Source organism: Brachypodium distachyon, chromosome 2 (assembly GCF_000005505.3).
Source record: "Brachypodium distachyon strain Bd21 chromosome 2, Brachypodium_distachyon_v3.0, whole genome shotgun sequence".
NCBI lineage: Eukaryota > Viridiplantae > Streptophyta > Magnoliopsida > Poales > Poaceae > Brachypodium > Brachypodium distachyon.
The window spans coordinates 55,205,192-55,222,162 of record NC_016132.3 but is presented as its reverse complement, the minus strand read 5'-3'; the positions used below and the strand labels follow the sequence as shown (position 1 = coordinate 55,222,162).

The 16,971-nt window shown below is 42.1% G+C and overlaps 3 protein-coding genes and 1 non-coding gene across 5 annotated transcripts; 3 read left to right on the top strand and 1 right to left on the bottom strand.

Annotated features, from left to right (window-relative positions):
• Positions 1-137: 137 nt before the first annotated feature.
• LOC100829276 (protein TRIGALACTOSYLDIACYLGLYCEROL 5, chloroplastic) lies at positions 138-3,028 on the top strand. 2 transcript variants are annotated; one of them, XM_003564751.4, is made up of 4 exons: positions 152-441; positions 1,990-2,164; positions 2,454-2,575; positions 2,664-3,028. In XM_003564751.4, exons 1-3 carry the CDS (start codon positions 306-308, stop codon positions 2,548-2,550), a joined length of 408 nt encoding a protein of 135 aa, XP_003564799.1. In that variant the 5' UTR covers positions 152-305; the 3' UTR covers positions 2,551-2,575; positions 2,664-3,028. The 2 variants fall into 2 exon arrangements, with proteins under 2 accessions (XP_024315156.1, XP_003564799.1); XM_024459388.1 differs by lacking the exon at positions 2,664-3,028 and having other exon boundaries at positions 138-441; positions 2,341-2,483.
• A 1,003-nt stretch (positions 3,029-4,031) lies between these two features.
• Positions 4,032-8,835, bottom strand: LOC100828371 (KH domain-containing protein At1g09660/At1g09670). Its single transcript, XM_003564748.4, has 7 exons — positions 8,241-8,835; positions 7,676-7,761; positions 6,841-6,977; positions 6,260-6,376; positions 6,061-6,177; positions 4,715-4,858; positions 4,032-4,647 (listed from the first exon to the last, which is right to left on the bottom strand). Exons 1-7 carry the CDS (start codon positions 8,351-8,353, stop codon positions 4,495-4,497), a joined length of 867 nt encoding a protein of 288 aa, XP_003564796.1. The 5' UTR covers positions 8,354-8,835; the 3' UTR covers positions 4,032-4,494.
• A 3,818-nt stretch (positions 8,836-12,653) lies between these two features.
• TRNAI-UAU lies at positions 12,654-12,727 on the top strand. Its single transcript has one exon. It is a non-coding gene; the product is annotated as a tRNA-Ile (tRNA).
• Positions 12,728-13,996: 1,269 nt separating this feature from the next.
• On the top strand, positions 13,997-16,829 carry LOC100828069. The gene is made up of 3 exons (XM_003564747.4): positions 13,997-14,306; positions 14,963-15,111; positions 15,963-16,829. The coding sequence occupies exons 1-3, from the start codon at positions 14,057-14,059 to the stop codon at positions 16,641-16,643; spliced, it is 1,080 nt and encodes a 359-aa protein (XP_003564795.1). The 5' UTR covers positions 13,997-14,056; the 3' UTR covers positions 16,644-16,829.
• The last annotated feature ends 142 nt before the right edge of the window (positions 16,830-16,971 follow it).

The window sequence follows — 16,971 nt, the reverse complement described above, 5'->3', positions numbered from 1 at the left end:
TCTATTATAATCCACATTTTTTTAGATGTTTTTGCGTACAGAAAAACTAACAAAAGGGGATATCAGCTCTGAAGAAACTTTTCTCATGCGAAGTTCAGGGAAAAACATCGTTACGGTTGCGTAAAAGCAGCGCGTGCACGAATCACGAGGCTGATCCGGTGCCGAGTTACGGCCATAGCGGAGTACTCCTGCCTGCCCCGCCAGTCCACCGCTCTCGCCTCCGTCCCTCTTGACCCCTGAGCCGCTGAGGGAGAGAAATCTCGAAGGGTCTCCGGCTTGTCGTCGAACCTCGGGGAGCGAGAGAGATGTCGTTCGGCTGGAGGAGGCGCGCGTCGAGGTGGGGCCTTCCGGTGGTGAGGTCGGACGCGCTCGGCAAGCTGGGTCCTTCCTTCGGCATCGGCGCCGGCTGCGGCGTCGGCGTCGGAGTCGGCATCATCGGCGGTACGTGGCTTGCCGTCCATAACCTATAACCATAAACCACCCTTCGTCCTCTTTCTCCACCTTTCTGCTCCCCATTAAACGCTCCAGAATGTTCAGGAATCACCAGCAATCGACTCAATCGGGGGCGAACGTGGTAGTGCATTTTTCCATTAATCGGGTTGATCTGGCGCATAGACTATTACTGAACGGTGTTTAATTTAGGTATTAGGTGCTATCATTGAGGGATTGGGGAATAGGGCGCAGAAATTCGGGACCCGTCAGGATCAGACTACATGATACAAATAATTGGACCGGATATTCTCTTAGTAGTTGTAGTATAGACTACAGAGTGTTTGAAATATTTAGGTATGTTCGAAATGTTAGAATTAGAGTGTTTCCCACACCGGGTTAACTGTGAAAATATCACGCTCCCAGTTTTGTATACAGTTTGACTAGTTACACGTTTAAAACGAGTCCACTGCCCTTCAAAAGAAGTACAACTTTCTAAATGTTTGAACATGGATATCCTTAGGGCACGTACAGCGCGGGCGCTTAACAAGGCGCTAGGGAAATTAATCCCAGTCGTTTGGCTACTGTGAGCTTTGATCCCAGGTGCAAGGCTAGTGTCGCTGCTTCTCCTTGCGTCGGGGCCTAGCCAGTGGTTCAGAGTGATTTGTAGTGGTTTAGCATCTGTCATTAGCCCTAGGCGTTCGAGCAGGCAACTCTTAGATAATTTTCTGATTTCTTGATATTTATTTTTTCAACTGGACGTGGCCTTATGGCATGGCGTATATACATATTCTTAAAGATAGATTCATCCATGTGTTTGTGGACATATTTTTTTTTTATGCTTACTTAAAGAGGAATCTGCGGTTCAAGGTCAGTGAATCATAGTATGATTGGCAGAATACATCTAGTGACAGTTTGATTGCTGAAGTTATAATGTAGATGTACCTGGACATACTTTTGATGATATCAATTGTACCATCTAGGAGGAAACGAACCTGATAAACAGAGCTCGCCAGGAAAATGTGGTGAAAATGAAGAGTCTAGTAACAAACTCTCTACTTACTTTCCAAAGTCTGAGAAACTAAAACCAATACTGATACATAGATTACCCTTGTAACAGCAGTTTAAGCTTCCAGTTCTCATGGCAAGATTTCTATTTCAAGCTAGCTAAGTAAAGCTTATTAGATATTCACGTGGATGCTTCAGGTCATCTCAATATATTTGATTTTATATTTCTTACTGAGGTTAAGATGCCTATGCATCCTGTAAATTTGTTCTCCCTTTGTAAAAATATATAATTCAGCAAGTCATGTTTCACGCACCTGCTCTGAACTATAGCTGTCATTTAATCAGTTATATTTGTTATAACAAAATAATTGTTATGTTGGATTTCTGAATAATTCAGAGTTACTACTGAGGGAATACCATCTAGAAGAACACAATGTTTATTACACGGTGACTCAGAACAGCAGAATACATCTGATTTCACATACTGACCATGGACTCTAACATCAAGTTATTTTGTTCTCTTACTTTCTTATTTCTTTTGTGGGTCAACAGGTGCAGGAATTGGAGCTGGATTCCCTGGTTTACAGATAGGATTTGGAGCTGGTGCTGGATGTGGAATAGGCATAGGTTTTGGTTATGGTTTTGGAAAGGGAATTGCATATGACGAGAATGGGAGATATTCAAACATCAGGAGATCCTTTCTGAACTCCAAGAACCTAACTTATGAGTAAGCGATAACTCTATGTTTTGTGCTAATGCAAGATGACTCCATTTCCTACTGTTTGGCATGCTTACCTCCATAGATGAGTTCTACGTATCTGGCCTTGAATCTGCTTATAAGTGTTAATAGAGATGTCAAAAGGTGTTTCCTACACTTGATGCAAACTTTGGTGAATTTTGTAGGAGACTACCTAGCAATGGTTAAGCTGTGTACAGTACAATCTTCCTACATGGCTGCATGTAATTTACCTGCACATTTTATCTCATCGTTCTATCTGTCAAAAAAAAAAGTGCAGCCAAGAGTTTGATGCCCTGTTTGATGAGGTGATGGAGAGTACCAGGAAGCTGATCAAAGCAACATCAAAGGAGATCGACAAGTGGAGGCGGATGTAGAGTAGAACAGCACAGTGACAACCAGGTTGACATATCCAGAAGCTTTACAGTGCTCAACACATGCCCCTACGCGGGAAACCTGAAATGACCTCTTTGCTTGTTTGATGTTCCAGCGGATGTTTTCAGGGATACAACAACAAGATAAGCTGTCAATGTTCTACCCTCGTGGAGCCCGGAATGCTTTAGTCCGTCAACCATGTGCTGTAGCTAGGGAAGGGAAGGATGCAAACATCATGTGATCGCGACGCCGTTTCGCATCGGAATATCCCGCGCAGCGTCGCTGTCGGTACCTCTGTGTGTGCTCATCCGTAGGACACTGTTTCGCATTGAAATTCTCAGTATTGCACAGCATCTCCTTCAAATCTTCTAGGTTTTATTATGCGTCCCATGTGTTGACTGCTCTGTATTATCCTGCTCTTAATCTCGCCTTGAGCATGCTACCTTTTGTTTAATCACCTCGTTAGAATCAGGTTTATAATTTTTGGCACCATCCTAGTCCAAACAAAGATAGCATTCCTTCACACCAACAGTGACCAAAACCCTTCCTACGTCAGATGAAAACGAAATGCTATTTTACAAAAATATTCTTTACAGAAATCGATGGTTCCCATTTCACGGGAGAGTTGGTGTTAAATAATAACCAAAGGAAATTTCCCAGGCGACCACACGTAATTCAAGTTCCTCGATTGTTCTACGCGACCGGTCAGCCAATCAATCAATCAGTCAGTAGTCACTAGTCAGCCATCCAGCTGTAGTCCAACCGGGCAAGGCATCTATCCGGCTCTCCTTGCAAATCACAACCCAGAGCGATCAAAATCATGAAAGATTCGGAGCGGTATCCGAGCTGGACAAATCGGGAGCAGGCAGTTTCACACAAAGTGTAGGCAAGAGGCTGACGAGACTTCGGAAAACTATTTTTCTTCTTGCCGAATCGAACTTTCCCCCACGAGAGGACCACAGGGGAAAAAGGTAACAACAGGGGCAGGTAAATCTAGCTGAACTAGAGAAAGATCCATGGCGTTTTTTGCGGAGCCGCTCTGGCAAAAGCGCGAGGAAAGGCTTTACAGATAGATGATTGAGATTTGAGGGCTTTTCTCCGGCCAGATCGGCCGCTAGTGGCCCTGGCCGGCACATTGCCTAAACTACCGCCGTGCACATGTGTGACCTCGGCCAGGCAAAGACATGGAGAGGAAAACAAAGATGCAGCTTGCTATTCTAGTCTAGTGACCTGGCATCACTTGGCACATGCTAAGCAAATGACTGGCTCAAGATCCTGTGAAAACATCTTTCATGGCAAATCTAGTGGTACAGTTTCACTTGAAAAATCTAAAGCTACAGAAGGTTTCTTTTCTTTTTGTAGGGAAGTTTGACGGCTTGTTTTCTAGGACGTGGTCTATTTCTGCACGGAGCTGGTGCAGTGGACGCACTTATGCTAAGACACAAGAGTGTGCTAGATGAAGACACATGAAAAGACAGGGAAATAGAAATTATGAATGCGAGTAATCATTAATGGAGCCTGTCTCCCAGCTATGATTGTCTGGTTGTCTTGTACTACTGCCACTAATAACACACAAAAGCACCAGCCCATGACATATTACAGCTATTTCTTCCAGCCAGGTACAATACCTGACCGATTATTGTCCGACACTTGGATTGGATCCCAGATTCTAGAATGGCCAACTGGCCTTGTTAACTTACCCAAACCAATAATTAATGTTAAGACTCAGAAGTCAGATGCAAAAAGAATAAATAATAAAACATCAAGCCCACCGAGATCATCATTCACCCACGGACCATCATCATACGGTTGGTAAAGCGCGCAGATCATGACAGGCATAGGCCAGCACTGATGATCATCCCTCCCAGCATATGCATCACCAATCATCTCCAGCAGAACATTTGAACCATCAACCAGTTTTTCAGATGAACTCACTTTGAATCGGATCACCGTCCCGTTTTGGCCCGCTTCATCCCCGTGGAGTTAAAAGGGGAGAGGCTGGGGCTAAGGTGGGGGCTTGGGCTTTCCTCTCTCAGAGTTCCATTAAGAATGGCTAGCTCTCTTAGCTGTTGCTTCTTGTAGTAGTCCATCGACTCATCCTGATGACACCAATAGTCAGCAAGACCATACCGAAATTCCGGTAAAAGATGAAACAAGGGTACTTACAATTGGTTTGAGTAGATCTTCCAGGATGGTCACAGCTTGATTTAGACGGGCATCGATAATATCTGCTGGAAACTCAGCTTCCACAAGCACATGTAGTGGCTCATTGAGGTGCTCATACTCAGGCTTATCTCTCAGCTTCTCTTCCTATATAATCATATACTTTTTAGGTCATTCACGTCGCTACGGGGTGTGAAAAAGTTTACTCTTGCAAAAGAAAACTGGAACTGCAGACTACATGTATCAAGAATTGAATGGCCTTATTATGCCACAGACAAATAAAAGAGAGAAGTCCAATGTCAAATCTGACTAAAGGCAAGGCTGATATCTTTCTAGTGTACAAGGGTAACAGCATGGGACATCAGATTTCAAAATGTATATTTGCATACAAGAAAAAACTTATATTCAGCAGAGTAACATCAGAGCAATATGCTATGCTAGAAACTTGTTACTGTAAGTGAGGATTTCTAAGGTAAAAACGTATACGATACCAGATGTAAAAAAGCTTATACTCGGATCTAAAAAAACTTATATCGAGGGCAGAATAACTCCACAGCAGCAGCTATGCTAGACGCTCATAAAATATACATATTAATTGTGAAGTAAAGACTTATACGATGCAAATGCATTGCCTTGATTCTCTTACAACTCAGAACCTTTAAAGGTTTAAACTACAGGATCCATCCTTTGAATAAAGAGATCAAGGTTAAGTGGCAACAGAAAGCTAGAGTGCAAAGCCACCATTTCAGGAATACTCTTACTCGAGGCAATTAAACTGCATTCTTAAAATAGACTGGCATCCCGTAATTCATTAACCTAGAGGTTCTACACTAACAAATAGAATGAACCAATAAAGGTATATCTCTTTAATGAAGTTTGAATGACAAAATATTTGTAGGTGTGGACAACGTGATAGCAAGTTCTGAATAGATATTACATCGTCACTGAACCTAGATCCTATGATTCTAGACTAACTCAAAGTAACATACGTTGAATTAAAAAATTAGCACGATGTTCAACCTTAACTAGCATGTTCCACACTTCCTCCAGTGTTACTATTGTGGTTGGAGACCATAGCATGAGCTTCAGATAGTACAGGTGCGTCGAAAATTAACTGGCCAATCATGGCATATCAATCTGGCCAGCATAAGCTTTGGTTGTTTATGGTATTAGTGTTACAAAACATTAGCCAATTTAACAATGATGAAATATAATCTCTTAATTTTAGTTCCACATAATAGGTATGGTAAAAACACATTTCCCTAAAAGTGTCAAACGGTTTTAACAAAACAACATCATCGAACTCAAGAACTGGAGAACAGTACATGATAATGTATGTGCTTAGTTACCTTCACAGAATCTTTAACTGAACCACGTCCACGAATATAAACTCTGCATTGAGTCGTGGCTTCAACTCGTTTCAGGGAGTTTCCTCGAGGCCCCAGCAGACGGCCAACAAAGTTGAACTAATAACAATCAAAATAGTGTAAATAAGGAAGTTAACATAGTATAGTACATCAAATGAAGTTAAAGGAGAGCCATGCGTACATTAGGATATTTGTCGACAGGAACATCTAGCCTCATGAGTTTCTTGACAACAGGGGGGCCAGAATGTGTTGGAGCACCATTCCAGCTCATTGGTGATGCTTGCATAACACCCATATGCTGGAGAACAAAGACAGAGAATATTTTTTACCCATAAATATGATTAAGACAACTTGTCAACATAAGCAAGAGGGAATATAAAGAATCTGGGCCCTTGACAAAAACAGTTATACATGCAATGGCTAATCTTAATTAAGTAACTACATGGCAAAGAATAAACAAAAAAGGGATTCTTAATGGTTCTCAGGAACAGATGAGAAGCCAAAATGAAGAAATGATAATCATGTTTCTCATTACCATAAATCAGGTTATTTTATCCAATGTTCAACAACTACTCCACAGTGGGTTAAATTGCATAACTAGTGCAAGGTTATGCACAAATGATCACATGGTATGCTTACAAGATCCACAATCCTTACACATAGCATTTTTTTCCTACCAGAGCACAGATCCTGTTTAGATGCAATGATAACGTAGCAATTAAAATCTCAACGATAGTAAGCAATTGCCTGAATCTGCATTACCGGTGTTTGCATTCCTGACCATCCCTCCAGATCCATTGGCTGACCATTCACTGGGTGGCCTGGTAACCTTAATGGGCTACCATGCTCTATCCTCTCGGGGTTATGGTTAGGTTGCATACTGGATGCCCTCAAAATCTCTGCATTAAACAAACATGATTATGGTGAGACAGTAATAAATGGTTTTCTTTCCGGTATGCTATAGTAAATTGGGGAAAAGGTAATATGCACTAGATTTACAAATCTGTCAATGCCGCCAAAATGAGATAGTAACTGTACTCATGTAAAAGCAGGTATAAGCTACACGGTGACCATTCTTAAAATAGACATTTGTGGTTGGTATAAAAAGCATGAAAATTAAAGTGTGAAGTCGATTTTCAAAAGCAAATTTATCATTTATAGCCAAGAGTTGGACAAGTTATTACGTCGCCGTGAATCTAGTATGAACGGCAATATCTAGTTATTACCAGTAATTATATAGTAGGGCATACGAGAAATGTACCAATAGCAAAATCTAGTACCGACATCATCTGGTTTAACTAATCTGGTTAACTAATAAATAATAACGATTACCAATAATTCTGGACAGGAAGTGCATCATAAAACCCTAAAGAAGTAGCAGAGGCAGTCCTCAAAATGTCATAGCAATTCATGACTAACAATCTAACAATCCATAACCTAACAGACTTTGGGTAAAAGGTAAATAAACATAGGAATCAGTATAGTGTGTGGACGGCTGAATGCAATGCATCATTAACAACTCATAATATCTAGTAAATTGTTAAAGGGCATATAAACTTGCAGAATTACATCAATGCCTGAAAACAAAAGAAACAACCTTGATTTAAGAGCCTTGTACAGAAGGGAAGAACTTGAACGAATGGGGCTAGTTTCTGCCTCTCAGCAAGCAACTCAGCCAGATATCTGCCGGGCAAACAAAGCATTAGTATAACACAAGTCACTCTAACTCTGTTGTTCATATGAGATTAATACAATATTACAAAAGTTAGAAGCATAATTTAGAGCATCTAAAATAACTACAGGCCAACGAAAACACTGTAACATCTAGAACTTTGATAAGATTTATACGACAAGATCCAGAAAAAAGATTACACAGGACTATCAATAACGGGCAACCACCTATGGAGGACAAAATTTACATCAACAAGCCAAAATAAATCTATCGGCAAGGAGCGATCATCGGAGTACATATTCCCACAGATCACTACTCCATCACTGATGAATGACAAACATCACATCCAGAAGGTCGGAAAATGTTATAAATCTCCATCAACAACATCAAATCTCGTACTTCTAGGAAGATTCCCAAAAGGCTGGATCAAAACCAAACCAAAACTCGAGAGGAAAAAACAAGAGCAAGATAGCAAAGCAGGGAATCCCACCTTTCTCTTTCAGAGGAAGAATTCCTCAAAGAATTGAAGTGGTGATGAGGCGAAGAATGAACAGGAGATGGTGAATACTGCAAGTGGGAGGGCGGTGGAATCCTCTCGTCCATGACTCCGCACAGCAAAAAAGAACAGCTCAGAAGATTGCAAGATTGGGGGAAGGACCGAGAAACCGAGGACCCAAAAAAATTCGAGACCCTAACCAATCAAGAAAAACAAGAACAGCGACTACTTATCAAACTACGGTACGAAGGGCTATTCTGAAGCCCGAAATCTAAAAGAGAGGAGAGATTGCCAAGAGACAAGAGAAGATATATATAAGGGAGATGGGATTCTATATCACAAAAGAGGAAGGTAATAGATGGGCAATCAATGATCGGAGAGCCCAGGCTGTGCAGAGTTGGCAGCAGCTCCTGGTTCTTGCTCTTCCTTCCTCCCCTCCACAGCACACACCCACAGAGGAGGAGAGAAGAGGTGGGTGGGAGAAGGGAGGAGAGAGAGGAAGAGACAAACCCAAAGGAGGGCTTTGGATTCTCTCCCCCTGCAGTATTTGTCGCTGAAATCACAGATGATTGATCGAGGTCCCCTGCTTCTGGAGCTCCCTCCGTAATTTTTCTTCCTTTGCCGGTATTGCGTTTCTTTCTTTTATTTTCATTTTTATATTGAGAGAGGTTTTATTTGCTGTGCTAGGTACACCAAAGAGTACTTATTAAAAGAAAAATCCACAAAATTTGAAAATGTATACATCGTACCCTCGATCGAGCACTATGATAAATGTATTCAATTCGCTAGCGAAATGAATGAATATAATGGCGACGTTCAGTGTAGATGCTCACTAATGTACGCACATATTTTGTAATCGATATAAATGTTTTTCGGACGACTTTGCAATTATGTCCATTGTGGTTGTTTCAACAAGTTATCCTTCGTTACGCGCGCTAAATACTATAATGATTGTTTCATGTTTGTTAAGAGGTAAATGAATAGACACCAACCTTGGATGCAGTTACTCCTTAATTTACTTGCATCATTTGTAACGCAGTCGATGAGCAAACATTTTTCCAGAGACGGGTGCGTGACCTCATAATTACCCCCGAGCATGCTAGTTATCCACGTACACTCTTGTACCACCGCCATATTTACTGCCCTGCAAACTAAACCTAAATCGTCTAAAAAAACAACACCTGATTAATGACCTTTGTTGTCTGCGACAATAGGTATATCAAGTATTGGGACGATGGCCATAGGTACTCTTTTGTCAAATCACATTATGGTTTAGAAATATGGAGTTGGATTTGTCCATATCATTCATGAGGGGTGCTTCTATAACTATTTTTCCCCATGTGCAATGTCGTGTGCTCCTAGCAAGTATGCACGCAGCCGTAAAAAAACAAATTTCTCACCGAGTTCACGGAGTCTTGGTGGACGTTTGAGGCGGCGTTGACTCCTGTAGAACCGGGCTGAATCTGGGCGGTGAAACCGGGCTGATCCATTCAATCGACGCCGTCCATTTCGCAGGCTTAGTCTGCCAGAAGCCTTTCGAAAATCCAGGAGCTAATTCAGGCAGTTCCAATCATTGGAGCACGGAGGCCATCAGGCCACCTGCTGGCTCTCTCTAGCAGCGATTTTATTATAATAATAATTATTAAATGATTTCCAAAAGGGGAATTATATTATTCATTTAAACCCAGTTTCCAGGTTTAATTTAGGCGTCCCGCTCGCGGCGCCGCTTTATTGGAATTAGCTGTGAACAGCCACTGAAAATCTGTACATGTTCTGGTGATAATTCGTGGTTGCTGGCTGCCAAAGTTTGTACTGCTGGCATGCTGCCAATGAGTTGGTCTGGTCGTCGTTGGTTTTGATTACCAAATTAAAGAATTCCTACTAATGGAGTATGCTTATTTTAGATGAACTATCCATGTAGTACGTTGACACGTAAGTACGTACGCTGGGAGTACCAGAGAAAAACCGAACAATGCAAAGCTTGCATTTGGATTTGAACGCCAGTATAATTCGTGAAACGGATCTCTTTGAATATTGGCGCACGTAGAACGGGTCAGGGCAGCGACCACAAGGAAACATGAGTTCCAGTTAGACACCTGGAGCTTAACTCGGTTGTGCTCAACAGCCATGTGTGCGTAATTTTGTATGAATCACGTCCAATATATCATTGGCTGACTAGCCAGTAGTTTATTTTATTTTTAGGGAGCCACGGAATACTCCTTCCATCTTATATTAAGTGACGGAATATTACATGTATTTAGACGCTTTTTGGATATAGATACATCCATATTTGAACAGTTTTGAGTCACTTAATATGGACGGAGGGAGTAGTTTTTTTTGGAGGGATTTAGGAAGCTAGCGTACACACACATACATTTGACTCACCGGTTTTTTTTCTATTTAATTGTTTGGCTAGCAATTTTTATAGGCAAGAAAATATAAACTAGAGTGAACTTCATTTTTTTTAATCTCATATTTGTGATTGTGTGACAATGTTACCCTATTTAAAATTATGTGCCACATTTTAATCCTAACTTGCCACATCATGTCAATATTTACCTTGTTTTTTTTTGAGGACGCATCGGTCGATCCCCGCGATTCAATTAGAAGAATAGACCCTGTTTATGAAAAAAAACCGGCCTAAAAACCGATACAAATGCACAACTTATTTTTCGTGCTTATGATTGGTTGGGCCCATCATGAACACTTACTCGGAAGCATAAACCTGTTGGGTCTTTTTTCCTACCCCGTTGACCCGACCCGCAAACCATCATAATTTACCTAGATATCTCCTTTTTTTTTGTTAGGCTAGATCCACTTGCCCCTTCCCGTGAGGCCATGAGCTGCTGACATGAGGCAAAAATAGGGGCGGCAAGGAGGACCAATGTGGAATGGCAGGGCTAGCCGCCAGTGATCAAATTCGTCACATACTTCAACTAGGGCAGGTCAGGGTTTCAAATTTAGATTCATAGCATATTTCAACGGAAGCGGGGCATGGGGCAAGTCAGGTGGGCATGCGGAGCCGGGTGGGGAAATGGGTAAGGAGAAAACACCTAGCAGGTTGATGTTTCCAAGTGTTGGCATTCTAGTCACCAACATCGTCTGACTGACAAGTGGGTCAACGGAGTGGAATATTTTTTATTAAGTTAGTACAAAGTTGTATTAATCTAAGACACTTAATATGGATCGATACAAGTAAATGCTATAAATTTTGACACAATGTAACAAATTATTTGTAAAATATTGCAATTGAATTTAAATAGGATAAAGAATGTTACAAATTTATAGTGTGGGCAAAAGTGGAATTCATTCTATAAAATAAGTTCATGGCAAAGCAACCGTAAACTGAGTCTTGCTCTATGTTAAGCTGCGGTTGTTGGTTTCATGTGAAAATTTTATTGACCTATGTGAAAACGGTTTCATGTGAAATCTCCATGAAAATATAGCACCGGCTAAGTCCGACCAAACATGTTTGTCTAATTAGTTGCGTCACATGGTGAAGATACTGAACTTCCTTGGATGACAGCGACGTGCTCATGCAAGGGGATAAACAGAGGAAAATTCTGCGTTTAATATTCGTACTACTACCTCAGGTATGCCTCAGTTCGTTGTGCAATTGATTGATATGGGGGATGCAGCTAACTGAACTTGATTTTTTTTCATACATAAATATATACCGATCTACCAGCAAATGTAACTGCGAGAAACGATTGATTTTGTTTGTGGCATAAAGATAGTACCCAGATTTGATGGGGTGAATTATATACTAGTACTACATGTTTTGAGATCTCTCCTTTTTGAACTTTACATGTGTACAGAACCTGCTATTGCTTTGCCAATCTCTAGCAGTCTACTCCAGCTGTGTATCCAGCTGTTGTATGTACTGTACCGTATACCATGAAAACAGCAAGGAAACATTCACTCTTGTGCATTTACCTTATTCATTACCTGTTGTCGATCGTACTGCCGCCTAGCTATTCCAGTCATTCGGCAGAAGAAACGTATATGTCCAGTACATCTAGCAACCCAGTCTGTCCCTGAGTGGCAGCCATGTCCTGTACGTTTTTTCGTTTTTGTTTTTGTTTTTGAGCGTAGCCATGTCCCGTACGTTTTTTTGAGAGGTACTACTCGTCCGCTCTAGACTCTGGCAGGCTTCAGTTGCCTGGGCTGGGTTGGGCTAGCTAGCAGAGGCCCGACCGAGGGTCTCATCGATGGGCTTTACTCTTGTCTTCGTGCAAATCGTATCCAATAATGGCCTATTTCATGCAGATTGCAAAATGCTCGGAGTTCGCATCTCTGCTCGACTGCTCCTGAGTCGTGACGCGTATGTCGAAAATAAACGTGTTTACCGAAGTGGAATTTGAATTAAAACGTTTAAAAAATAACTTTTCTAACAGTAATCAACATGGTCCCGTAGCTCAGTTGGTTAGAGCGTTGGTCTTATGAGCCGAAAGTCGCGGGTTCGAACCCCGCCGGGACCAAACCCTTCCACGGCAACTCAGGTATTTTTTTGTTCAGTAAAATAAAATCCGCTGAAATACCAACTCGTCATCGGTGAACCTTTTTTGGCGAGTATCCGCACTGATCTCATTCACAAGATCGAAGACCAATTCGATACGTACGTCCTATATAGATCAGCTCACTTCCTTGAAAAAAAAATGATCAGCTCAGTAATTCACAACGAGGACAAGAGTTTATTTTCTTCTTGCTGAGATGAAGAGTTACGGCATTTTGTTGGCACCGAGAGAAGCATAGAACTATTCAGCGTTTCAGGAGAAACTCGTCTTCGATTTACAAAAAAACAAAACTTACACAACGTCGTCTTTCTCCTCATTTCCTCCCTTGTGGTTCACTCTCCCAACCCGACTCCGGCTCAGACGAATCTTCGTTAACATGTTATACGTCTCACAGTGGCAACACCCAACCGTTCATCTTCGTGCTCGGCTCCACTTTGTGACCATCTTCGTCTTCCATTCGCTTATGTTTTATGTGATGCCTCCAAAGCGTTAAATTAGCCTTTGCCCAATTAGTTTGTCGCGGCAACGTACAAATTTTCTTAACAAACGGTTTCGTTTTATCCAGGGCAAGAAATAATGGAATATTGGATGGTAGTGCCTCCTAGGGTTCGACAAAATCGAAGTATATAAATGCCTCGTGTATACTCCCCCCAGTGCAAGGAAGTAGAGTTGCTCGCAGACCTTGATGCTTGATGGGGTCCGACCACACAATGAATGGGCGGATCACCACAGCGTTTTGGAGTACGACTGCAATCTGCAATGGCGTTTTGCTGCACCCGCATTGATGACCACGGATTATGATTAGGTTGTAGCCGTATTTTCAAGTGATCAATGAAGGATATTCCATCCGATCCATATTATTTGTCTCAAATTTGTTTAAATATGGATATATCTACGTTTAAAAAGCGTCTAGATACATGTAATATTTCGACAAGTAATTCCGGCCGGAGGGAGTACTAAAAAGAAAAAGGAATAAAAAGAGAGGAGATGATCCAGCTTCTTGTTTTTTCTTAAGCGACTGAACAGTTTATAATTTCGTGAGAAACATTGTTCGGAAGGGGATATTTTAAAACGAAATGACGTGAACGTGTTTGAGAAAAGAAGAAGAATTCTTGACACGTAAGCGGCATAAGCTCCACCAAAACTAAACTAAAAACCATCAGCTTCCTTGTCATTAGTGACCCTGGCCCCACTTTGCACCTGCACTCACTCTCTCTCTCTCTCTCTCTGCGATCTAAATATTCATTCCCAACTCCAACCTCAAGGCCGAGCCACCCACCGCCCCCCGCAACCATGGACATGCGGGCCCTCAGCTTGAAGGCCGGCGGGCCCTTCGTCGCGCCGAGGCGCAGCCCACCGCCGACGTGGGTCGCTCCCCTTGCCGCCTCCGAGATCGACTCGCCGTCGCTGGCGGCTGTCGGGCCGAGGAGGTGTAGGCGGCAGCCGGCGCGGTGGCCCAAACTCGCGGTGAGCGCGTCGGGGAACAATAGCCAGAACAGTCGCGACGGCAACGACGAGCCCAAGAACAGGGCCTCCTCTTCGGGTAAATCCTTCTCTTCGGAACACTCCTTCCACGATTTTGGTGTCGATGGGTGCGGTGGGGATTTTACGGCACGGTTTTTAAGTGGGGGGTGGTGTCAAACCTTTATAGATTCGATGCGAATCGGAGCGGTAGGACCATGCAAGGTGCGATCATGGTGTCCTCTTCCGGTGATCGTTACGGATTGCTCATGGCACGGTCGAATTAGAAACACGTGATATTTCCATCAGAGGTTTTGTCCGTTGGCGTTAGTAGTGGTAAAATTGGTGACAGAATGGTGGAAACTTCTATGCCTGTCTGAGGGAGAGTGTCTTGTTGCCATGACAGATAAAGTATTGGGTAAATTGCATCTTCTGAATGGATTATTTGGTTCTACTACTCAATTTGGGTATTGAAATGTTTCTGCTGGCTGGTGCAGTTTATGATTGAAAAATCATAATGGTTGACTGCACTAATTTGGATGTAGAAATTGGGGACTTCTGGTTGCTTGCTATCCTTCCCCCAATTGCAGTGCTTTGTTTTAAATGTGAATAGTTGTATCACTTTATAAAGGTAGGTTGGCTGTTTCTTTATTTCTAGGTATATACAAGATTAAACTATTTAGTGCAAAGGCCTGAATTGAGTAAAGAATGTGTACAATTGATGATTTCTTAATGCAGGAAAAGGTGATGCATCTTCTCCCAGTGGAGATGATTCCATTCCAATAAGCCAAAATCATGGTGAACCAAAATCCAATGATACTATGTATGTACCTAGCAACTTGTCATATTGGCGAGATGTGAGAGCAAGCTTTGTGATCCCAAAGTCGGTAAGACCAATCCTTTCAGACTAGTTTATTCCAACTGTAGCTCTCTGTTGTCTTGTAAATGAGGTCAATTTTTTAAAAGTAGGTGATCTGGCTTTGCAATTTCCCAATTCCATCATGCTATTATTAAGCTAGTTCTTTTGAAGTGATTATTTAGTAATGGCCTGACTAGGACAGGCTTGACGAAGTGCTCTTCAAAATATGATACTATGAAATTTCATATTAGCTGAGACTACTATTCTGCTTCGCTTACCATCTTTACTATCATTGAAATGGTCCCATGAGAAAATTTGGAACCTAAGAGACAGGTGTATTGGAGTGTCCGTATCACTCAGATTGTTCTAAGTCCCAACTATTCTAGAGTCGACTTTTCATCCTGCGTGTTCTTTGTGGAAGAATGCTCATATTACGGAAACTTCTTCTCACTATCAACTATATGTGTGACTTGCTTTGACATTGGATGTTGAAAGGTTCTCAACGCAAGTCTTCTTTATCTTCGTTTGTATTAAACTGCCCGGGATAGTATAGATCAATAGAAAGAGTTTAATTTCTTCACCTTTAAATGTCATATGGCTGGAGCATTTCCTTTATGTAGTATAATAAAAGTTTCAGTTCCCTATTGCTTATACAAAAATATTGCGTTGTTAAACCTTTTTGCTTGTCCTGAAAGTTTTCCTATCTGTAGACTTGATTTGAAAACCGGGTTCATTTCTTTTTCTGAAGCAATGCAAATAGTCTCTTTCTGCCCGAACCTTGTTTGATGTTTTGGTTTATCTAATCTTTTGTTGATGGCTAACAAGAGATTCCCCCGAAATAGTTTACTTAATTTATTCTTGACGATGTCTTCAAATCAGGAGCAAACAGTCGATGTAAATACTCTACCACAGACATCATCCGATGGACCAGTACATTGTCTTCCTCGGAAATGGGCCCATTCTATTTCAGCACCAGAATCTGGCTGTGTGTTGGTTGCCACTGAAGAGCTTGATGGGAATGGTACCTTTGAAAGAACGGTCATCCTCCTCCTCAAATTAGGCTCAAAAGATGCCTACGATGGCCCGTTCGGCGTCATCCTGAACCGTCCACTCTACACAAAGATGAAACATGTGAATCCATCCTTCCGCGACCCGGCGACACCTTTTAGTGACTGCTCCCTGTTCTTTGGAGGCCCGGTCGATATGAGCATATTCTTGATGAGGACCAATGAAGGCAGGCCCATCAAGGGGTTTGAAGAGGTGGCACCGGGCATCTGCTTCGGTTTCAGGACCGACCTGCAGAAGGCTGGCCATCTGATGAAGAACGGTGCAGTTAATCCTGAGGACCTGAAGTTCTACGTCGGGTACTCTGCTTGGGATCATGATCAGTTGTTGAGTGAGATTGATGCAGGATACTGGGTTGTCACTTCGTGCAGCTCAGGCCTGATAACGGATGCGCTGACGACAGACCCTTCTTGCTTGTGGAGCGAAATACTGCAGCTGATGGGAGGCCAGTACTCGGAGCTCAGTCAGAAGCCAAAAGAAGATACTAGCTCGTAAAGTTGCGTATTTGCAGCACGGCGCAGTTTTCCAGCAAAACTGTTGTGTTCGATTTGTACATAATTTGAGTTAATCTCGGACGGTCACTGTCCCATTAGTTTCTCGCGGAAACTGTTTTTCTTTTCGTGTTACTTTGATCAATAATATATTTACGACCTCTTTTCGGTCATCAGCTTCTGCCTGTAACTCCTGGAGTTCAAGCTTTCTGGGTCGTGTGTGTTTCTCGTTATGGCATGTCTGCAGTCTGCTCCAATCCTATCTGTGTCCAAATGAGTTGAAGATTCTGCCTTGTCACCTGCATGTGGTGTGAGAAATACAGGCACAAGTG